The sequence below is a fragment of the Artemia sp. Qi Xiang Cuo genome, chromosome 13, assembly GCF_049724085.1.
Source record: "Artemia sp. Qi Xiang Cuo chromosome 13, ASM4972408v1, whole genome shotgun sequence".
Lineage (NCBI taxonomy): Eukaryota > Metazoa > Arthropoda > Branchiopoda > Anostraca > Artemiidae > Artemia > Artemia sp. Qi Xiang Cuo.
The window spans coordinates 40,226,026-40,250,337 of NC_142806.1; the positions used below are offsets into that span (position 1 = coordinate 40,226,026).

At 33.9% G+C, this 24,312-nt stretch overlaps 1 protein-coding gene and 1 long non-coding RNA gene across 2 annotated transcripts; both read left to right on the top strand.

The window, feature by feature from the left end:
- The first annotated feature begins 5,206 nt into the window (after window positions 1–5,206).
- On the top strand, window positions 5,207–15,833 carry LOC148945276 (cysteine--tRNA ligase, cytoplasmic-like). The gene is made up of 5 exons (XM_089098618.1): window positions 5,207–5,463; window positions 7,174–7,327; window positions 10,047–10,243; window positions 12,325–12,465; window positions 14,418–15,833. The coding sequence occupies exons 1-5, from the start codon at window positions 5,302–5,304 to the stop codon at window positions 14,652–14,654; spliced, it is 891 nt and encodes a 296-aa protein (XP_088954744.1). The 5' UTR covers window positions 5,207–5,301; the 3' UTR covers window positions 14,655–15,833.
- A 2,035-nt stretch (window positions 15,834–17,868) lies between these two features.
- On the top strand, window positions 17,869–23,868 carry LOC148945277 (uncharacterized). The gene is made up of 2 exons (XR_016142699.1): window positions 17,869–18,485; window positions 23,601–23,868. It is a non-coding gene; the product is annotated as an uncharacterized LOC148945277 (long non-coding RNA).
- The last annotated feature ends 444 nt before the right edge of the window (window positions 23,869–24,312 follow it).

Genomic DNA, 24,312 nt, shown 5'->3' on the forward strand with positions numbered 1-24,312 from the left:
TAAGGATTACAATAAATAACCGAGTCAAACTCAAAACGAGCAGAAATTAACATAATTTGGGCGCAAAACCCCTGTGCCTTCCCAATGCCAGAACAAAATGTGCACTTTACTGAAAAAATATAAATGTTTTTACTTTTATAACTTTAATAAATCAAATAATATTGACATTTTGATTGCTAAATATCAGTATATGTATATTGAACTGACAATGGACTTTCATTTGTATTTTTTCAGTAAAGTACACATTTTGTTCTGGCCTTGAGAACACACAGGGGTTTTGCGCCCAAACTGTGTTAATTTCTGCTCTTTTTGAGCTTGACTTGGTTACTTATTGTAATTTCTGTTCGGTTTGGGGTTCATTTATTTATTGATGCTGATTTATGGTGGTTTCACGAATGGTAGGTTATTTTACTTTTTTTTCAATCATTTTTTGCTTAATGGAGTTCTATACTGTTCTATTAAAAACCTAGTTTGTGGCAAAAGTTTTTTTAATTAAATTCTGTTCGTTTTATGTTGGCATAGTCTTTTTATGGTAAAAAAATAACACTTTAAATCTTTTCGTTTTTTGAGACTTTATAGTTTGGCCTGCTATTTGTATGCTGGAGAAAATTTTCCAGCAAGTTTTAACAACGTACACCCTTTTAAAAATCTGGACACAAATAGTACTGTTTAATTTAGTTTCAGACCTCCTCTAGTTGACCTGAAATGGAAAACTTGATACCATTCGCAAAAAAATCTGTTTACTTTCTTTCATAGCTTGGATACACTTACGCTATTTTGATTGGGTTAAATTTTAAGGGCAGAAGTATCCCCGAAAGTTTGAACATAAAACCCTCAGTCGTTCTTTCAATACTGCTGAGATGCCTTGTTCGAAATTAGCATTATCACAGTGCATTTTGATTTAATCTTAAGGTAACATTTAGTTTTGAAACATAATGGGCAAATGGGAGGGTGGGTGTCGAAGGGGAATTAGTTGCCCTCAAATCACTTTCGAGTATTAAAAAGGGCATCAGCCCTTTCTATTTTCAATCGAATGAGCCCATTTCAAAGCTCCCACTTCAACTCCTTCGATACGAAGTGCCCTGGTCTAGACAACAACAACAACAAAAAATATCACTAATCACTTTCGGCTATTAAAAAGGGCACTAGCCCTTTGAATTTGAAATCGAAGGAGCCCTTTTTTGAAGTTTCTGCTACAACGCCTTCTATAAAAACCTTATATGTCCCCAGGGCATAACTTAAAACCCTTGCTCTGAGGGCTGTGGGGGAGTATCCTCCTCAAAAACATATTTCTATCTGGAAATCAACTATGCTGAACAAAATGACTATCTCAAAATTTTGATTGGATGTGTTTGGGGGAATAATGGGCGTGGGGGGGATAGTTGCCCTCCAATCACTTTCGACTATTCAAAATGGCACTAGCTCTTTGAATTTCCAATCGAATGAGCCAGTTTGGCAGTTTCTTCGACAACACTTTTTATAAGAAACTTATATGCCCCCCGGGCGTACCTTAAAACCCTTGACCTGAGGGTTTTGTGGGAGTGTCATCCTAAAAAACACAATTTCTCTCTGGAAATCTACTACGCTGAACAAAATGGCTACCTCAAAATTTTGATTGGATGTGTTTGGGGGAATGATAGGTGTGGGGGTGCTAGTTGCCCTCCAATCCCTTTCGCCTATTAAAAAAGGCACTAGCCACTCCCATTTCCAATCGAATGAGCCCTTTTCGAAGTTTCTACAACTCCTTCGATACGAAGTGCCCGGGTATGGAAAAAAAAACACATTATGCCCACATCGTTCTTTAGCCCTTTGAATTTCCAATCGAATGAGCCTGTTTTGAAGTTTCTACGACAACGCCTTCTATAAAAACCTTATATGCCCCTGGGCATAACTTATAACCCTTGCCCTGAGGGTTGTGGGGGAGTGTCCAAAAACATATTTTCTATCTGGAAACCAACTACGCTGAACAAAATGGCTATCTCAAAATTTTGATTGGATGTGTTTGGGGGAATGATGGGCGTAGGGGGGCCAGTTGCCCTCCAATCACTTTCGACTATTAAAAAGGGCACTATCCACTCCAATTTCCAATCGAATGAGTCCTTTTCGAAGTTTTTACGACAACTCCTTCGATACGAAGTGCCCGGGTATGGAGAAAAAAGAACGAAAAAAAAACACATTTTGCCCACATCTTTCTTTACTTAGGCAGCGCTAGCGCGCCGCCTATGAAAAGGTGGACGTGAGAGGGGGGTTAGTTGCCGTCCAATCACTTTCAACTATTAAAAAGGGCACTAGCCCTTTGAATTTCCAATCAAATGAGCCTTTTTTGAAGTTTCTACGAGAACGCCTTCTAGAAAAACCTTATATGCCCCCAGGGCATAACTTAAAACCCTTGCCCCGACCGTTTTTGGGGAGTGTCCTCCTCAAAAATATATTTTCTATCTGGAAATCAACTACGCTGAACCAAGTAGCTATCTCAAAATTTTGATTGGATGTGTTTGGGGGAATGATGGGCGGGGGGGGGGCTAGTTGCCCTCCAATCACTGTCGACCATTAAAAAGGGCACTAGCCATCTGAATTTACAATCGAATGAGCCTTTTTTGAAGTTTTTAAGAAAACGCCCTCTATAAAAACCTTATATGCCCTCAGGGCATAAGTTAAAACCCTTGCCCCGAGGGTTTTGGGGGAGTGTCCTCCTCAAAAAGATATTTTCTATCTGGAAATCAACTACGCTGAACAAAGTGGCTATCTCAAAATTTTGATTGGATGTGTTTTGGGGAATGATGGGCGTGGGGGGGGGGGGGCTAGTCGCCCACCAATCACTTTCGACATTCAATTTCCAATTGAATGAGCCTTTTTTGAAGTTTCTACGACAACGCCTTCTATAAAAACCTTATATGCCCCCAGGGCATAACTTAAAACCCTTGCCTTGAGGGTTGTGGGGGAGTGTCCTCCTCAAAAATATATTGTCTATCTGGAAATAAACTACATTTAGAGTTCCTATTCTGAAAGCCATATTTTTGTTAAGGTCTTTTATATTTTTTTTTTCTATTTTAATTCCTTTTTTCTTTTCGCTTGGTTTCGCACCTTTTTTCTTCTCACTGTTTGACTCCACGGAATCTTGCGAGATATTGCTGTACTGTCTTGTGGGAGTGTCTCCTGGTTTTCTTTTTTCTGGCTCTTTCTTGAAAGCTGTGCCTGGAGGTGGTATCCGTGACTGTTTGCTGATCGACGCTCTTTCATTTACTTTGTTCTGGGTACTCCCCTCTTCATTCTTTTCATTGTTAGCGCACTAGTAACATCTTTCGACGTATGTTCAGGACCTGCCCATAGCGTCGGAGGGCTGCTCTAACTTCATCGGCTGAAGATTCGCCGGGTATTTTTCGGAGATAAACGACAACTGGGCGTTTGCCATATTTTTCCGCAAATACTGGGTAAACAACTTGATCAAAATTCATCTTCAGCTCCATTTTCTTCCATTTCTCGACAAAGTCATTGGTAACGACTGCAGAACTAAGTTTTCTGCAGTCGTCTAAGTGTTCTAAGTGTTTTGAAGTTTCTACGACAACGCCTTCTATAAAAACCTTATATGCCCTCAGGGCATAAGTTAAAACCCTTGCCCCGAGGGTTTTGGGGGAGTGTCCTCCTCAAAAAGATATTTTCTATCTGGAAATCAACTACGCTGAACAAAGTGGCTATCTCAAAATTTTGATTGGATGTGTTTTGGGGAATGATGGGCGTGGGGGGGGGGGCTATTTGTCCTCCAATCCCTTTCGACTATTTAAAAGAGCATTAGCCCTTTGAATTTCAAATCGAATGAGCCTTTTTTGAAGTTTCTACAACAGCACTTTCTACAAAAACCTTACACGCCCCCAGGGCATAACTTAAAACCCTTGCCCTGAGGGTTGTGGGGGAGTGTCCTCCTCAAAAAGATATTGTCTATCTGGAAATAAACTAAGCTGAACAAGACGACTATCTAAAAATTTTGCTTAGATGTGTGTGGAGTAATGATGGGCTTTGGGGGGGGGGACTAGGAGCCTCCCAAACACTTTCGACTATTAAAAAGGGCACTATCCACTCCAATTTGCAATCGAATGAGCCATTTTCGAACTGTCTACGACAACTCCTTCGATACGAAGTGCCTGGGTATGGAGAAAAAACAACACAAAAAACAACACATTGTGCCCACATCGTTCTTTACTTCTATGATAAGGATAATTAAAATTTATACTCTTGATTTTTTACTGGTATTAGAATAAAGCTGAACTTGGTACAGTTTTTTTCCTTTCATTCTTCATAACTGAATTCATTAGTACTTTATTTTTATCTTTCTATATAAAAATAATAACATTTATTGGTTTTTACTTTTTTTTTTACAGAAAATATTCTGGGGATATGTATCTAGTATTCTTTTGAGGAAGGAGTAAGGTCAAAAACATTTTATTTGGTTAAAATCACAACACTAGACACCTCTTTAGTCCTTGTAGGAGGAACAGCCTAAACATATTCTATATCTACTTTTTTTTCGGTTGAATTTTGTCCGTTTTTTTTCATTTATTTTATGCTTCGAGTTTTACAAGCTTTTGGTTTTTGCACTATTACGTTTTAATTTTTTTTTTTTATTGTCGATTTACGTTGTTTTATTCGTAATAACATTAATTGAAATGCCTGTTGAGCAGTGGTGGTTCTGGCCTTTCTTGTGCCCGGGGCAAAAAATTGATTATCGCCCCTCCCCCTTTCTCCCACAAAATTTTCAGGCCAAATTAAAAAAAAAATCAGTTGTTAACAAAGTTATTTTCAATTTATTAATTAATTGTTAATTTATTTTTTCCATGCTCTTTATGTTCATATGTGGAAGTAAACGGTTAATTTTAAGCGGTGTGACGCCACCTGATGATCGCCTTAAATTATTATCAATTATTCTAATTTAATTATTTTAATTATTATTATTTGATTATTTTTTTAATTTATTCTTATTTTATTAATTAATTAATACTTTATTAATCATTTTCATTTATTCTTATTTTATTAATTAATTAATACTTTATTAATCATTTTCATTTATTAGCTGCACCCTCTATTTAATTTTACTAAAAATGAATAAAAAAAATTACAAAATGATCACAACTGTTAGATTGTTTATTTGAAATTTTGCACCCCTTAAATGTCTGCCCGGGGCAAGTCCCGCCCTAAAACCGCCTCTGCTGCTGATTTTTATCTTCTTTTTTATAGGCTTGTTTTGGTAACGACAATTGGGTTCGTTATTTTCTTCACACTGGTCATTTGACTATTTCTGGTTGTAAAATGTCCAAATCACTGAAGAATTTCATTACCATTGAGGAGGCCTTACAGAAGCATAGTGCCAGGCAGCTCCGGTTTCTCTGTTTACTCCACAACTGGAGGGATGGCTTGGACTATTCTGACAACACAATGAACAAAGCTAAGACCACTGAAAAGAAATTCAAGGCAAGTATTCTTATTAGACAAATTATTGCTAGGCATAGTGCTAGGCAGCTCCAGTTTTTATTTTTACTTCACGACTAGAGAAATACCTTGGAATACTCTGAAAGAACAATGAACAAAGCTATGACCACTGAACGGAAATTCAAGGCAAGTATTCTTATTAGGGACGTCCCGAATACGAAATGCGAACTCAATACTTGGATTCTCAATAATAGGTGTTGTAAGGTTTGTTTATAAACAAATTATGCGACAATTGAAGTCACCCCCCCTAGGTGTGATACCCCCTAGAATGATATACTGAGGGGTACCTATTTTGACTTTTCTTTAATATTGCTTATCTTTGAATGTTGCCTTTAATATCTACTTAGGCGCTCGGTTGCTTAAAGAGACGTTGCTCTTTACTTAGTAATTTGTCCTGTGTTAACTGATTTGCTATTTTGTTAGTAATATATACAAACTTTAAAGAAAATAAGAAGAAATAAATAACTAGGGCTCATTTGAAAGACTTCACTTCTGAAGATGGGGTTTTCCCCTTCTCATTTGTTCTTTTGCACTTTAGCTAGCAAAAACATTTAAAAAATATAAGAAAAACTGAAAAATAAGTTGTTATGTCTTTCTTTTTCAAAAAATAATTTTGAATATCTCTGTTTATTATTCAGTTCGTTTATATTAAACCCAAATAACGGTATTTATGATACAACAGATGAAAAGGAATGAGTTTAAAAAAGTCTCTGCTGAGAACAAAAAAAAAGAATAACTATGCAATCACGCGTATAATTGACACGTATACTATGTCTCCCGTGTTTTGTATATTTCAGGTTCCAAAGGACCTTCTTTAGGGATCATTTCACCGTAGTTTAATCTAGTTTACACGTCACTTGTTTATTTCAAATTCTAATTCTTTTGTTAAGGGATCATTCTTCAACTGTCCAATCCGGTCAAGATTTATTTGTTTATGATAAGAATTTTCTAATAATAGAAATAGCAAGTTTCTCTTCCTCTTTCATTTCTGAAAGTACCAAGGACAGGGGAAACAAAATCTGACAGCTTGATGAAAAAATGTCAAGAAACACCAAACGCTAGATGAGACTGCAGATTTTGAAAAAATCTGCTAAGATTTTGAAGAAATTGAAAAAATCAATTTGAATCAACATAGTTAGTATTTAAAGGAAATTTTACGAGAAGTTTTTTAATTAAAATATGCTATGTTAGACCAAAACCTTTTCTATTGGTAGCAGGTTAAATTGATTTGACTGATTGATTGAATTATGAAAAATTTGTAAATCGATTTTTATAGAAAAGACTTCCATGTGCAGTTGTGTAGTTTTGGTAGTAGCGGGTGCAAAAAAAGAAAAAGAACATGGATGAAAAATAAGCTAAAAACATATGGCACCTATAACTTCATTTTTTATTAAACAGCAAAAGGGAAAATCTTAGAAAATCATGGTTTTAAGGTTTGAATAGAACTAAGATGGAGCTAGGGTTAAAAAATGTTTTTATTTTGGTGTCCTTGGTTATTCAAAAAACGTGATTGTTCAGGCTATGCTAGTAAATGAATGTATTCAATGCTATATTGGACAATAATGTGCTGTTTAACAGTTTTGCGGAATAGTAAAATATTGATTTTTAAACGTGAAGTTTATTATTTATTGAATTTTTACTGAGTTTTACGTGAAATTTATATTTAGTTTTAAACATGAAGTTCAATTTTAGGAATTTTTCCACGCAGTGATTTCTCTGCTAGGAGAAAAGCCAGAGAACGTGATTGTTGGAGACACTGTGGAAGACAAGAAACTATTAGAGGAAGACAAGAATCTATTAGATACATTTACAAAGAAGAAAAAAGCAGTGCATACTGCTTTGTGTGGTATGAACATTTTATTTTCGTTTAACCGAGCTTTGATATTTTCTTTTCTTGTTTCTTCAACAATAAGATATTTATTTGCTAGAAACAGGCGTAAAAAAAAGAAAGGAAAAATAGATATTGTAAATTTCTTCAGCATTCCCTGTTTTCTGGTTCCTTTAAACATCCATATGAAAATTAAATCAATATATATTTATTTTTTTTTTGGCTAAAAACAATATGTCCACTCTGGGGATGTACCATAAATAATGTTTAGATTATTGGCCTCTATAATAAGACCTACCGAGGTCACAGATCTTAAAACCTAAATAGACAAATAAATGCTCGTTGCAGAAAGGGGCTGCACGCCGTGATTAGTATTAATTTTTCTTTCGGAAATAGGTTAATGCATGCAAATATGGAGTACATGAAATAAATACAAGTATCATGAGTAAATGAAATGAAAATACACGGAGTATTAGATAAATTGTAAGATCTTTTGTCATCGCTTTTGTTATATGATCTTAAAGAGGTGTTCACAAAAATATTGAGACTGCCATGCATGGCCATCTGAATGTCTTGTCGCAAACAATGCTTTTACTAAATTTATGTAGATGATCAGAATGTTTCTTTAAAAAAAATAACAATTTATATAATCCAGCAGCCAAAATTCTTTGTAATCGTTCGGGGAATAATTTAAAAAAAAAAGAAAAAGAAAACGTAGACACTTGGTAATTTATATGTCAAAAATAATATAACTTAAGGAAAGATTTGGATTGTCACAAGGGTTTGTACTTAAGGGGATTCAGTACCTTAAAGGATTATCCTACGTCGTCTATTATAAACTCTTTTGCTTTGTTTGGCCAAACTATGTAGAATTTGTTTAACCTCCCCATTTTGTGCCGGAGATAAAAATATCCAGTTTTAATGAAACTTGTATCATCAGAAAGTGTGAATTTTTTGTTTAACGGATCAGTTTTCATTTTAAAGTTTAGGAAAGGGGATTCCCTACACATTTTCTAGCATACCTGCTAGAAAACGCTAAAAATCAGCTTAAAGGAAATACTAATTGAGGAATTTGGCAGCGTTAGGAGTTCCCTGTGATGCCACCACCTTTGATTGAAGATCTTGCCGACACAACTGACGTAAAATTTTAATATCTTTTAAATCAAATTTCACAGCCCAACCCCAGATTCTCAATAGCTCACAATAGTGACTAGTCCCATTGGAGAATTTGCTAATAAGCCCTTGGTCTCTGAGACGGTCAACTGACAGTGTGGCTCGCTAAATGATTTTAAGGTATCGAATCCCCGTGATGAAAAATCGAAAAATTGCCTTTTAAGAGCTCAATTAACATCAATTTGATGGAAAAGGCATTAAACCACTAACATACTGGAATTTAGACTGACACACATACATCCACGCGTAACGGGCATAACAACATAAATTACTTGTATTTTCGCCATACATATGGAGCTTTATTATGGGCCTTAGTGAAGTATAAGAGTAGAAGATACCCCGTATAATTTTTTTGAGGGTGATATTAATAGAAATTATTTTTTTATTTAGGTTTTTTTTTTGAATTGTGTACCCAGCTGTTTTGATTGACCAGAGAATAAAAGCAAACATCGACTTCTTCATTCAACATCACAGATATGGTGTAAAGGCAATGATTTAATTCCGCTTTTCTCGACATTTCTTTCAGAAGACGGCACAATGTCAATAGGGTCCACCGTATTTTGGGATCTTAGAACGAATGCGTTTCCTTTACGGAATGGGTAATAAGTAATAACGTGAAATAATTGCAGTAAACAGACAGGAGTTTCAGTTTCTCAGTTTGAGTGAAGCAATCTTCGGCGACACATAGAGCAGGTGAGGGAGATCAACCCCTACTGCTGCTTAAAGTTTAGCAAGGACGTTCCTGTTCAGGCTAAACTTCAAATACGTCATTTGCTGCTATCAAATACTTGACTTGCTATAACTTGATCGACTATTTTTTTTATAATTTTTATCAATTATCAGTAAGCGTGGACTTTTAATATCTTGTCCGTGCGTTATTCCCAGATACATCATAGATTTTTTAGAGATAATTTTTTTCGTTCAACCGTCAAATATAAATTTTCACTGCTTTGCTGCTTACCCGCCCAAGGAGTAAGTTATAAAAAAACAGACTCTTAGTGCGTTAACACATTAACGAACACGTAAACCAGTGTTTTAATTTATAACATGTTATACGTTAACGCCTTAACTCGTAAACAATACTTTCATATCCAGTAATCAGACGGTCAATCTTCCCTCACAGAGAACAAAGCTTGCAACATAGCTTTCGTAAGTCGATTGCATAAGAAAGCAGACTAAGGTCGCGGAGATTCATGCTAAAACCTTCGGCAATATTTTTAGTTATATTATGCTTCAGGCTGTTAAACAGAATGGACTTATTACAAAAATGTCTAGGTTGCAGCTACCGCTGTAACCTAGATACTGTAAAGTAATATCATCATTAATCTTTGGCACCGCCAAATCAGTAAGTAATATGACAACGAGAGTCTTTTCTTTCAAAAATGGAATTAAGAATTCCAGTTCCATTTGGAACTTAATTCCAAATGGAATTAAGAAAAGTATTTATATGTTTTTACTATGTTGCAATTCATTTTTTTTTGCTTCTATTTTTATTAGTATTGTTTTTGTATTACTGAAGTATATATATTAATTGTATTTTGTTTATTTTTACCTTGTTTTTCAGATAATATTAATACCCGAAGTGCAATTGACACAATGCAGGAACTAGTCAGCGACGTTTATAATTATTTAGGAAAACAAAAAGTACCTAATAGAGAAGTTTTAAAAAAGATCGCCGTTTTCATCACACACATATTTCAAGTGTTTGGAGTTATACCCAAGGATGAATCTATAGGATTTCCAACCGAAACCTCAGCAACAGTAAGTATTTTGTAGCCTATTAATTGCCTATTATTTAGCCTATTATTATGCTATATTATTGTTAACCTATTATGTAGCCTATTAGTATATTGTAGCCTGTGTAGCCTATTAATACATATTTTGGGTACTTTCCAGAAGAAAGACATTATTCAATTTTCAATTTCATAATGATTATACTAAAAAAAAGAAAAAAAATGCAAAACCAGGTCTCTTTCAAATGTCGCGGCATGATATGGGGAGGGGCAAATAAATGCTGAAAAACGACAAAAAAAAACTTCTATTTGTCTAACAACATAATCATAATAGAATAGTAATAGCTTAGCTCTTGTAATTAGTCAGTTTCACCAGATTCAGTTTTTGTCGTTCTACATCATACAGGGTTAAAAAAAAAATCTAACAAGAACATTATATACCCTTCTACCATTATCAAAGTTCCCGATTCCTTTCCTTAAAGACACTTAACAATAATGAAAGAGTAAACAAATGTAGTAGAATAATAAATTGAATACTATTCAACCAATATTGAAACCAATCAAAATAATCTTGAAAAATATGTGTACAGAACAGTTCATTTTTAACGTAAAATATAGCTTAAGTTATAGGAAAGGTTTAGGACATAATAAAGGAAAGTTATTTATAAGGTTTAAAATAACGTCCTAGCAGAGTGGTTGGCGTGCTGGATTTGGAATCCTTGTCCAATGGGTGGGGGGTTCGATTCCTGGTGTGGCCGGTTATTTAGTTTGGGACGGGGGTCAGTGGCGTGATTCTCTAAGCTAAGTCAGAATCGACACAGCTCTAAATTGGTACCTGGAGAAATCTGGAGAAGTTAAGCAGGATGGGTGTGCGAAAGCACATGATGGCTGGCCCCTAACCCCCCATTGCACTTCCTGGCGGAAGGGCCTTATAACGGAGATCAGCACCGCCTGTTTGGACTTTAAGGGTCCAGTGCCGTATTCTTTACCTTACCTTTAATTTCCAGGGAAGATATAAGTTATATATATATATATATATATATATATATATATATATATATATATATATATATATATATATATATATATATATATATATATATATATATATATAAAGCCATAACAGATATAACACATATTTTATTTCATCGACCTTGTATCATGGGAATAGACATCATTAACATACGTAAAAGACCAAGATAAGGGGAAATTATCATTAGAAATCATCGACTGTTTTTATTATTTGCGTTCAAGAACACCGGATACTAAGAAATTTGGTCAGTTCTTTGAAATATAAATGTAGATCTTTGATGGAGGATTTGTGATGGCTCTGTGGTGATTGCTTCTGCTCAAAGGCTACTCCACATGACAGTTAGTGGTTTGAGTGAACTGTCTTATTCACACCTGTATTACTCCAGTATTTTTTGTAAAATCTTATTGAAGGGAGAACCTTCGATTGATGGAAGAGGAGACTTTTACCTGTAATACTGTTCCTCGCAATTATACTTTTCTTCTTTGTTTCTGGGGGAAACGGTTGGAACTCTTTCTAAAGAAGGTTTCTGGTGGCTCTGCTGGTATGACCTTTTCTCAAAGTGCTCCACATGGCGATTAGTGATTTGAGAGAGCTGTCATATTCACACTTTTAAAAGAACGAAAAGATTTTTCTTAGAAATTGCTCAAGGATAATTCTACAAAAACTTGTTGATGAAGAGCTGGTACCGGGTTTGAACCCCCCCCCCCCAAAAAAAAAAAAAATTGTCCGTCTCGAAAAAACGTAACACATGCATATAAACTAATTTTTGATTCGTAATTTAGATTTTTTTTTCAACCTCAACTCCCCCTCCTCCGAACAAAAATCTAGATTAGATTTTTTTTTTTTTAATTAGATTTTTTTTCAACCTCAACTCCCCCTCCTCCAAACAAAAATTTAAATTAGACTGGAACAAAGTCGAGTAAAAGTGAAGGGTTTCAAAAGACCTCATTCCCTCTTTCTCTCAATTTTGATTTTAATTGGTTTTTAATTCTAGATTGACTCAATAAAAAATTTAGTTTCAGCATGTTGTTAGTTTACGTTGTTGTTCAAAAAGTGATTGTTTCTCTTCGTCTTAGAGTGAAGACTACTTAAGAACTTTCGCTGAATTTCGGAGAAAAGTTAGGACATTGGCCATGGAAACTGGTAATGATGATTTACTCAACATTTGTGATGAAGTCCGTGATGATATAGGATTTCCAACCGAAACCTCAGCAACAGTAAGTATTTTGTAGCCTATTATTTGTCTATTATGTAGCCTATTATTATGCTATATTATTGTTAACCTATTATGTAGCCTATTAGTATATTGTAGCCTGTGTAGCCTATAAATACATATTTTGGGTACTTCCCGGAAGATCGACATTATTCAATTTACAATTTCATAAGGATTATACAAAAAAAAAGAAAAAAATTGCAAAACCAAGTCTCTTTCAAATTTTGTGTCATGGTATGGGGAGGGGCAAATAAATATTAAAAAACAACAAAGAAAATTTTCTATTCGTCTAACAACATAATCATAATAGAATAGTAATAGCTTATTTCTTGCAATTAGTCAGTTTCACCAGATTCAGTTTTTGTCGTTCTACATCATACAGGGCTAAGTAAACCTAACAAGAACAGCATATACCCTTCTACCATTATCAAAGCTCTCGATTCCTTTCCTTAAAGACACTTAACAATAATGAAAGAGTAAACAAATGTAGTAGAATAATAAATTGAATACTATTCAACCAATATTGAAACCAATCAAATTAATCTTGAAAAACATGCGTACAGAACAGTTCATTTTTAACGTAAAATATAGCTTAAGTTATAGGAAAGGTTTAGGACATTATAAAGAAAAGTTATTTATAAGGTTTAAAATAACGTCCTAGCAGAGTGGTTGGCGCACTGGATTTGGAATCCTTTGTCCAAAGGGAGGGAGGTTCGATTCCTGGTGTGGCCGGTTATTTAGTTTGGGGCGAGGGTCAGTGGCGTGACTCTCTAAGCTAAGTCAGAATCGACACAGCTCTAAATTGGTACCTGGAGAAATCTGGGGAAGGTAAGCAGGAAAGGTATGCGAAAGCACATGATGGCTGGCCCCTAACCGCCCGTTTGGGCTTTAAGGGTCTAATTTTGAATTTAGGACTTTATTGATGGATTATCCCAAAGTGCTTGGGAGATGTGAAGCTCAGCACTAAAAGAAGAACCATACCGCACCGAAGGAGCCCCTCCAGTATTATTCGTAAAATCTTTTTACGAAAATCAATGTTACTTACAAAAAATAAATAAATCAGACTCTCACTAACAGGGTAGGAGTATTCTAAGTGTATTACAATTCCTCGCAGTTATATTTTCTTCTTTTTTCGGTAGAAGAATAGTTGGAACAGAGAAGGTTGGTGATGGCTCTGTGGTGATTGCTTCTGCTCAAAGGCTACTCCACATGACAGTTAGTGGTTTGAGTGAACTGTCTTATTCACACCTGTATTACTCCAGTATTTTTTGTAAAATCTTATTGAAGGGAGAACCTTCGATTGATGGAAGAGGAGACTTTTACCTGTAATACTGTTCCTCGCAATTATACTTTTCTTCTTTGTTTCTGGGGGAAACGGTTGGAACTCTTTCTAAAGAAGGTTTCTGGTGGCTCTGCTGGTATGACCTTTTCTCAAAGTGCTCCACATGGCGATTAGCGATTTGAGAGAGCTGTCATATTCACACTTTTAAAAGAACGAAAAGATTTTTCTTATAAATTGCTCAAGGATAATTCTACAAAAACTTGTTGATGAAGAGCTGGTACCGGGTTTGAACCCCCCCCCCCCAAAAAAATAAAATCGTCCGTCTCGAAAAAACGTAACACAAATGCATATAAACTAATTTTTTATTCGTAATTTAGATTTTCATCAGACCTCAACCCCTCTTTCTTTCAATTTTGTTTTAATTGGTTATAGTAAGATCCCCCCCCCTCTATTAGAATTTGATTTTGTTCGAAGGTCCGATTAATTTTTTAACAACTAAGGTAAAAATACAGTATAAAGCAATATGACTGGCAGAGATTAAATTAGAGAACAAGGACTCAGGAAACAATTCTAGATTGACTCAATAAAAAATTTAGTTTCAGTATGTTGTTAGTTTACGTTTTTGTTCAAAACAACGTAATGTGTAATGTGGTGATTGTTTTTCTTCGTCTTAGAGTGAAGACTACTTAAAAACTTTTGCTGAATTTCGGGGAAAAGTTAGGAAATTGGCCAAGGAAACTGGCAATGATGATTTACTCAACGTTTGTGATAAAGTCCGTGATGACACCTTACCAGAACTAGGAGTAAGACTGGAAGATAAACAAGGTGGTGAGTTCCCAATTTTGGGGTTGTTTCTTTTTATGCTACTTTCTGTTTTAGGCATACATGTGACTAACATACGGAAGTTTTAAATATAATTTAAAAATCTTCGCTATACAGCAAAAACCTCGTATCTATGCTTTTTTTTTCCAGAATATAGTCTTATGTATTTCTATAAGGATTACTGCGATGGAAATAATAGGTCCAAAGGTATTGTTTTGTTTTTTTATTATGTTTGTTATTATTGCTCACTGTAGTGCATATACTTGAAATAGCTGCAGATATATTATATTTTTATTGTATATTTTTATATTATATTTTCATCTTTACTGGCAAGCAATAAAATTAAATATGAAAATAATTTAATGAGAATAGCCTAAATATAAGTGCTTATTTTATTCCGTAGGGGATGCTACCTCCACTCCCCTTCGCTTTGGTTAAGCCTTGGCTGGTCATAGTACCCGCCTTGTCTGTTTAATTGGTAGTGTTAATCGACCTGTATTTAGCTAGTATGGTTTTTAGGGTAGAATAAAATACCTTAATAACTGGATAAAGCAAACATTTTGTGGCAATTTCTTTAGTCTAGAGATCTTTGAAATTTTTGAAATGTGGAGAAAAACAGGAAACTTGTATGAAAATTTTCCTTAAAAGGCTTTAACTAGTCAATAGTTTTCAAGAAAAAAATAATTCAAAAAAGATAAACCAAACGTTTTGTGGCAATTTCTTTTGTCTATAGAGATCTTTGAAATTTTTAAAATGTGGAGAAAAACAGGAAACTTGTATGAAAATTTGCCTTAAAAGGCTTTAACTAGTCAATAGTTTTCTAGAAAAAAATAATTCAAAAAAGATAAACCAAACGTTTTGTGGCAATTTCTTTTGTCTATAGAGATCTTTGAAATTTTTAAAATGTGGAGAAAAACAGGAAACTTGTATGAAAATTTGCCTTAAAAGGCTTTAACTAGTCAATAGTTTTCAAGAAAAAGTAATTCAAAAAAGATAAAGCAAACGTTTTGTGGCAATTTCTTTTGTCTATAGAGATCTTTGAAATTTTTAAAATGTGGAGAAAAACAGGAAACTTGTATGAAAATTTGCCTTAAAAGGCTTTAACTAGTCAATAGTTTTCAAGAAAAAAATAATTCAAAAAAGATAAACCAAACGTTTTGTGGCAATTTCTTTTGTCTATAGAGATCTTTGAAATTTTTGAAATGTGGAGAAAAACAGGAAACTTGTATGAAAATTTTCCTTAAAAGGCTTTAACTAGTCAATAGTTATCGAGAAAAAAATAATTCAAAAAAGATAAACCAAACGTTTTGTGGCAATTTCTTTTGTCTAGAGATCTTTGAAATTTTTAAAATGTGGAGAAAAACAGGAAACTTGTATGAAAATTTTCCTTAAAAGGCTTTAACTAGTCAATAGTTTTCAAGAAAAAAATAATTCAAAAAAGATAAACCAAACGTTTTGTGGCAATTTCTTTTGTCTATAGAGATCTTTGAAATTTTTGAAATGTGGAGAAAAACAGGAAACTTGTATGAAAATTTTCCTTAAAAGGCTTTAACTAGTCAATAGTTATCTAGAAAAAAATAATTCAAAAAAGATAAACCAAACGTTTTGTGGCAATTTCTTTAGTCTAGAGATCTTTGAAATTTTTGAAATGTGGAGAAAAACAGGAAACTTGTATGAAAATTTTCCTTAAAAGGCTTTAACTAGTCAATAGTTTTCAAGAAAAAAATAATTCAAAAAAGATAAACCAAACGTTTTGTGGCAATTTCTTTTGTCTATAGAGATCTTTGAAATTTTTAAAATGTGGAGAAAAACAGTAAACTTGTATGAAAATTTGCCTTAAAAGGCTTTAACTAGTCAATAGTTATCGAGAAAAAAATAATTCAAAAAAGATAAACCAAACGTTTTGTGGCAATTTCTTTTGTCTATAGAGATCTTTGAAATTTTTAAAATGTGGAGAAAAACAGGAAACTTGTATGAAAATTTGCCTTAAAAGGCTTTAACTAGTCAATAGTTTTCAAGAAAAAAATAATTCAAAAAAGATAAACCAAACGTTTTGTGGCAATTTCTTTAGTCTATAGAGATCTTTGAAATTTTTAAAATGTGGAGAAAAACAGGAAACTTGTATGAAAATTTGCCTTAAAAGGCTTTAACTAGTCAATAGTTTTCAAGAAAAAGTAATTCAAAAAAGATAAAGCAAACGCTTTGTGGCAATTTTTTTAGTCTAGAGACCTCTGAACTTATTGAAATGTAAAAAAAAATATATAAAACAGGAAAATTATATGATTTTTTGCCTTAAAAAACTTCGACAAGTTAATTGTATTTTAGAAAAAGTTACTCTCATTACAGGTGTTCAAAAAAACTTTGTTTTGGTGATATAGGTCGTGGGATCAAATTCCAAAGATGGTATTTGTCCACAAACGGTATTCTTAGACAGTCAAAAACCCGGCCTGACTCTCAAAAGGGCCTATTGCAAAGTTTCTAATGCAGGAATTCACTCTAAAGTTTTGTTTGTCTACAATCGATTCTTTTCCAGGTATTTTTTTGTAACCTCTTTTCACTAAATAGAAAATGTAATAGTGGTGTAATGAAGGGTTAAGTGTATAGTCCGGTGGCAGGATACTCGCCTACCATATATGTCGTTCCGCAGACGACATATTTTTATAGTAAATTCCATTGTTGGCTTTGATCGATTTTCTATCGAAATCGGCTTGGTTTTTCTGTAAGGATAAATATCTTATCCCTTCTGTTTTTTTTTTTTTTGACATGTTTGCCTTCTGATTCTTTTTACACATTATTTTTGGTCAGATCATGTCAACCCGGACTGGGGAAAATCACATTATATCGGAAATTTCCGTTTTTATAATTTGCATCTATTCTTTGTTTATTTATTATGGCCTGTCCACATGGTGTTGACTTGGCTTAATAATGTCGCTCATAAAGTTGATGAAGTTTTCTCGCCAAGTATCAGAAATCACTCATCCATGTTCGGAGGATTTTTGTCTTGAAGATACTTCCTAAATTTTGAAGGGGAGTTTGACTGATCAGTCGTAACTTCCAATTAGATTTGGTTCGTTAGGAAAAATTCAGGCGTAGAGAATTCTTTGTGGTACTTGTATGATATACCCCCTACCGCTCAGGTTGTTCATACATGGACGCACTGTAAACCGGTTTCTTTCGCTGGTTTCTTTCAACTTAGCGTGAGAAAAGACAAGAAGAAGTAACACAATAGATGGGAAACATGTAAATTGGGCTATATTTGCACATTAGGGTGGAGGGGGAAGGGGGTAAAGTATTTGGACAGTGTGGAGTCAGAAAACAATTCTTACTTCATAATATCAGAATAATTGAGCTGACACATTTCGCATTTAGATCCGCTGTATTTTATCAATGCCTCCCCCCTAATGTGCCAATATATAGCCCAAAGTTGTTTCTAAAGCATTATATTTTTATGATACTTAGATATATTTTATTGGGATTAGTCTAACTTCACTTTTTGAATGGTAGGGGGTACATCATACAAGTACCTTTTTTGAATATTTTTTTTGTCGAATTTCCGTAGTTTCCATCTCTTTTTGGGTACTTGGAACAAAAGATCTGTTAACGTAAGCAACACTTTACACCCAGTCCATAAGGATTTTCTCTAATCCATCTTTCACTGGAAATTAGTCAATTTAAATTATTGTATTTCAGGTAAATTTATAATAAAGATTGAATCGCGTGAAGCTCTCATTAAAGAAAGATATATTAAAAGGGCGGAATAAGAAAAGAAACGACAAGAAAAGGAGAGAAAGAAGGATGAAGCCGCTGCGAAGCAAAAGGAGAAAGCTGCTCTTCAAGCGGAGAAAGCTGCTCTTCAAGCTATTCCTCCCGGTGACCTTTTTAGAAAGGAGACAAATAAATATTCGCAGTTTGACGACCAGGTAATTGTTTAAAATATGCATGAAAAGAATTCCTATACAAAGCTTTTTAAGACTAGACGTTTCTCCCCTCCCGCCACCCCCAATGTGGGGTATATATTAACTTTGGCGAGTCTTCGGTCTAAAATAATCATATAACCCTTTGTTTTGATAATGGTTTAAAATTGCTTTTTAACTGTGTAATATTGTGTTAAGTAGCACAATTATTTGTAGGAAATCATTAACAGAATCCTGAAAAAATAATCTTTGGGGGAATTTTGATGTTGAAGTACAATCGAATTATATTAAAATATTGGGTATGTATAACGAACAATAACTTAAGTATAGTATATATGAAGTATATTAAAGCACAATGATATTGTTTTCGGCCAGTTTTTTTTTTTTTTTTCTATGCTCCTGATTTTTTGTTTATTGAGTGAAATTGATAAGGGTCTACCCTTGGTGGTTTTTACGGAAATTGTAGACCTCTGGCTGGATTGATGAATAAGACATTATATTTTGAAAAGCTGCGTGTTATTCTTGCCTGGGGCCAAAGGGGTGGTTTTGTTTGACCATGAGTCAGAGCCTAAGGTTTGTGAGCTGAAGGGGGGATGTCTGTGTCACAAAGGACTAACAGGAGTTTTCTGTCAAGTATTTGTTTTTTTTTACCCATTTTTTTTGTTTACGAGTTGAAAACTCCGTTTTAACGGGCAAGCTCCGTCTTAACGAAACCAGTTTCCAATCAAAGTTATAATAAAATGAAAGAAGGCTTAAGATGTTGGGCCTTCTCCTATTCCCAGTGTTCAAATATTGTCTTAAATTAACGATCGGGAAATTTTACAGACAGGAGCAGAATCGATATCGAGAAATACAGACGTCGAGAAGGAGCATTTCCCCAGGGATCCAAAAGGGCTGCCACCTTTGTTACGAATCTTTTTTTTCGTGATTCCGGTTGAGTTTTTTGAATGTTTTTTTCTGTGTTTTGGACTGAGGCAGAGGAATATGATCAAATGTTCCTCCTAAACTTTAATATTCGCTTCTTTTCTAAGCTTTTTATATACTTTATTTCTTTACTTAAAAACTTTAAAACTCTACTTAAAACTTAGAGCTCTACCTTGACTTCAAGTAGTTAAGTAGCTTAAGTTAAGTTGTTAATTTTTTACAGTATACCTTTAAAACTTCGAATCCTGCTTAAAAGTCTTCTAAAACTTTACTTAAAAACTGAAAAGCTTTATTTCTTTCTGTATTTAAACTCTAAAATTTCAAAATAGAAAGGTTTGTTATAACGCTGATCAATAATCCTTGATGATCTGCCCAAATTATATTGATTTGACCAGTTATTTTTAACAAAAATCCTTTCACGGTTTGCGTCATTTTTATCTCAGTTTTTGGTCCTCATGTATATGATCTGAAGCTGAAGGGGGCTATGTCACAGAGGACTAACTGAAGTTTTCTGGCAAATTTTCGTTTCTTTGACCCATTGTTTTGTTTACGAGTTGAAAACTCCTTTTTAACGGGCAAGCAGCCAAGGACCAGTTTCCAATCAAAGTTATAATGAAATGAAAAAATGCTTAAGATATTTGACGTTTCCCTAGTCTCAGCGTTCAAATACAGTCTTAAAATAACTAACGGAAAATTTTACAGAAAGGAGCAGAATCGAGATCGAGAAATTAAGAAATACAGAAAGTGAGAAAGGAGCTTTTTCCCAGGGATCCAAAAGTTCCGCCATTTTTATTACCAATCTTTTTTTTCGTTATTCCGTTGAGTGCAATTTCTTTTGCTGCGTTTTGGACTGAAGCAGAGGTGTATTATCAAATGTTCCTCTTAAATTCTAATTTTTTGTTCTTTTCTAAACCTTTTCTATACTTTATTTTTTAATTAAAAACTGAAACTTCACATAAAACTTAGAGCTTTACTTTAAGTTAAATAATTAAGTAGCTTAAGTTGTTAATTCCTATAGTTAAGCTTTAAAACTTTAAGTCCTGTTTAAAATTCTTTTATAAATTTACTTAAAAACTCTTAAAATTAAAAAATTTAATTTATTTCTATGTCTAAACTGTAAAATTTTCAAAACTGGAAGGTTCGTTTTAACACTGATCAATAATCCTTGATCTGACTAAATTATATGACGTCAGTTATTTAAAAAAAATAAATCCGTTCACGATCTCTCTTTTAGTCCTGATGTAGATGACATCAGTTTTTTCGGATATAGATCTGTTCATGTTGTATGCCATTTTGAAAATTGTGAGGAGCCGACAACTTCATTGCGGAACATACCACATAATGATAATGCGAAACCAAGATATATTCTGATTCGATGCAAAAGTACGCTAGTTTCTGACTTGGTGCGACAATGAACCACGTGCAATTATTTTCAACCTGTATAATTTGGGGTACAACACGAATCCTTGGCTGCTCTTATATTCCCCTCTTCCTGTTGACTTTTTAGCAGAAATAAAAGCATTTTACACTTTGCTTGAAGCGGAAAGGTAGCCAGGCTTTTTGTCACAATTTCAATTTCAACTTATGGGGCAAGTTGGGATAGTGGGACATAAGAAGAATGACTTTCAAGGACCCGCCTCATTTATGGAAGTTTGCATGAAAGTACTCAGATATGGTAGAAACTTATGAGACAGTCACCATGAGCTAAGGGGACGGACTTTCAGAGGGATATGCCGCTCCCTACACCTGCCAACCTTCCGTATGAAAGTACTCGGATATGATTGAAGTTTGGTAGGCAGGAAAATACGGCCGAAAAAATTCCAGACCAATAGTCATTAACTACGGTCCATTGGCTGGTTGGCTTCAAAGTTTCATAAAGATACTTATCAAATTATAATATAATAATATAAAATATAAAAATGTAAAATAAGACATATATTTTGAGCTTTTTCCTGTATTGTGGAGAAGGACTTACAAACAAGAGGGGGAGATGTTAGATAATTATGAGAAGTTCCTGTTTTTTTTTTGTTTTTTTTTTAAGAATGAGAAAAATTCTTATCACCATGGTTTGTAATAGAAAACTGCGGAGTACATCTTCGGGAGCAAAGGATTGCACTAATTATTCTGCCTTTTATTCGTTTCTGATACATTTAATTGTAGAATTTTTATTTTTCTTAAGGAAGAATAGAAGAATAAGAGCGTCTTTGCTATCATTTGGCAGCAGCCATCTTATTGAGAAGACAAAATTAAACGATATACATAAAAACAAAATTAAGTTGAACAAACTTTTTAAACAAATCTAAACTATTTTTGTATTATTTAATTCATTTTTTATTTACAAATTAAATTAGTTTGTAAATTTAAAATAATTAATTAAAATATATCTTTATAAGTTTAAATTAATCAAAATTAAATCACATATAAAAATCGTACTATTGAGAAGACAAAATTAAACAATAATTAATTTCAACATGTTAGTATATGAAATCTAAGGTAAGTGTGTCAAGTCGAAGAAAGTGTATTACGTTTATTATATTAAGCGACTAAGTCTAAGATAAGCGTATTAAGTTTAAGAAAGTGTATTAGGTGTATTACTTCTGTTAAATTAAACGGTAACTAATTCCAACATAAAGGTGTTTTAAATTGTAGGATTAAATACAAGGATTGTCTAGAATTAAGTTAACGCAGAAGTGATTTTTGTAGCGGGCAGTGTTGCCAGTTCTCACGTGTCTTAAACCCAGTCCCATTTTCTTGGATTTTCACGTTCATATCACTGGGAAGCTCATTAAATAAGCTTATCTTAAGTCCAGTGTAATTTACTTAATTGATTGAGAAAGATGTATTTTGTTGGAAGATATTCTTTATTAATTGCTTAATTAATCACGGGTTTAAAAATAAGAAAACACTCTGAACTTTCGAAGCGAATAAACAAGGTATATCCAGTTTTTTTTTGTTTTTGTTTTTTTCGAAAAACACTGCTGCTTATGTTTATTAAGAAAGGAATTAACATACAGTTTAGCTGTTTCTAGGTACTTCTATTCCTTTGAATTTTGGATTTTTTCTGTGCCTCAAAATATAATAAAAAACCTGAAATTTTTTGCAGGAGAATAAATTACATGAATATTTCATCGTTGTATCTGGTAAAGGCTGTATCTGATAATTTCGCGCTTCTTAGATAATTGTCAAAAACGGTCTTCTGAGTTCTTTTCCAAAAAGAAGACCCGTCTGTTCATGATCATGGACCCGTCTGTGTAGGCGTTACGGGTGTACATTATAAAACTGAATTTATCGGCCAATATAGTCATTTCTTTGCCAATACAAAACCGTCTTCCCACAGTCGAGAAGTTGCCCACTCTAAATAAAAATCATGTACGTCAAAAGAAACACACCCCACGTAGTACAAAGTTTGTCATATTTGGAAAAGCATGACGAAAGGGTGCCATGTGTGGTGGAAAAAGCGACACTCCAGGGTGTACAACAGGTGATACAGAGTGAGTGACCCCTTAATAATCGACATTGATGCCGAACCTCCTTTCAAGAACAACGTAGCAGACAGTTTTTTGGCACTGATCTCGGAAGTGTTACAATTTAAGACACGATCTTTAGGCACGGCAGTTGTGATTTATTGTTTTTTGAGTCAATCCCTATCTTCATGAAGTTGCCTCGTCGTGCAAAATCAAACAACCAAAAAAATGGAGGTGTTCTAGAAGGTAGTTGGCCAGAGAATAGAAAACACATTGTATATCAAATATTGTGATCATATGTTTTAAGTAAAAAAGGCTTCCGGGACTAAGTGGAAAAGGATTTGAAATATATCCATTTTGACAAAAACGGTTGTTGTTTTTTTTTTTCCTGTGGTGGCGCAGCAGTTTGATATCAGGTTTTTTTTTAGTTTTTTAGTTTTTTTAATAGATAGTACTTCATCATGGTTTTAGTCAGCCAAAAATATCAGAAAAAGGAAGTTCATGCTGCCGTTCTTCCCCAAAATGAATTCTTGTACTGTAACAGAGTTTTTTTTTTATTATTGAAAAGTTTCCTTTTTTGGGTGAACTATAACTGGCAATACGGCGCCATTTTTTTCGGATCACCTGTTATGTTTGAGCCACCCAATTGTGAATTGTTTGGAAGTTTAGCTAGGCTAGTGTCTGGCTGGAGATTTACTATAGCCATATATTAACAAAAAAAAACTATTTTCAGGGAGTACCGACTCATGACGCTGAAGGGAAGGAAATCTCCAAAGGGCTAAGGAAAAAACTATTAAAGAAGTCTGAAAAGCAAGTGAAAGTTTATCAGGATTATTTGCAGTCAAAGACAAGTGGAAATACTTAAAGACAATTGAGTGGCTTAGTTTATGTTTTTCTTGTTCCATTCCTGCATCCCTGAAGAAACTCGAAGTGCTAAAGGCCAAACAAATCAAATGTTGTGCCCATTAATTTCTGTGATAATTAAATTATTTCAAATTCTGTTTGTAACTCTGCTTATAGATATTGAGAATAAGAGACAACTGAGAAAAGTCTTTTTGAGTGCATGGACATTTAAACGAAAGGTACATACGTAGCAAATAATATCACTTCCAGACTGCTTGTCATCACCATATTAGTAAGAATGAGATATGTTTATCTTTTTTGTATATAGAAGTCTTTTTGCGGATTTGTGTCTATTTGCGAATGTGAAACTCCCGAGGCGCCTAGTGAAGGGTGTATATACGCTCAATGTTTATTTCTCACAAAGTTTTTTGGAATTTGTTATTAAGCTACTTCAGGGTTCGATCAAAGAGAGTACTTTCCATTATTTCTATGGTACAAAAATGCGGCTTTAATATAAATGGTTTACGTCTGTGGCGTATTTTCACAAGAAGTTTATTTTTGCCTGCTTAAAATGTACAACAAAGAAATTGGAGTACGAAAAA

Excerpts from the sequence above, each read along its gene's own strand:
- LOC148945276 (XM_089098618.1), top strand. The coding sequence starts at position 5,302 with ATGTCCAAATCACTGAAGAATTTCATTACCATTGAGGAGGCCTTACAG. Across the intron at positions 5,464-7,173 it reads CCACTGAAAAGAAATTCAAG|GAATTTTTCCACGCAGTGAT; the intron begins GCAAGTATTCTT and ends GTTCAATTTTAG. Across the intron at positions 10,244-12,324 it reads CAACCGAAACCTCAGCAACA|AGTGAAGACTACTTAAGAAC; the intron begins GTAAGTATTTTG and ends TCTTCGTCTTAG.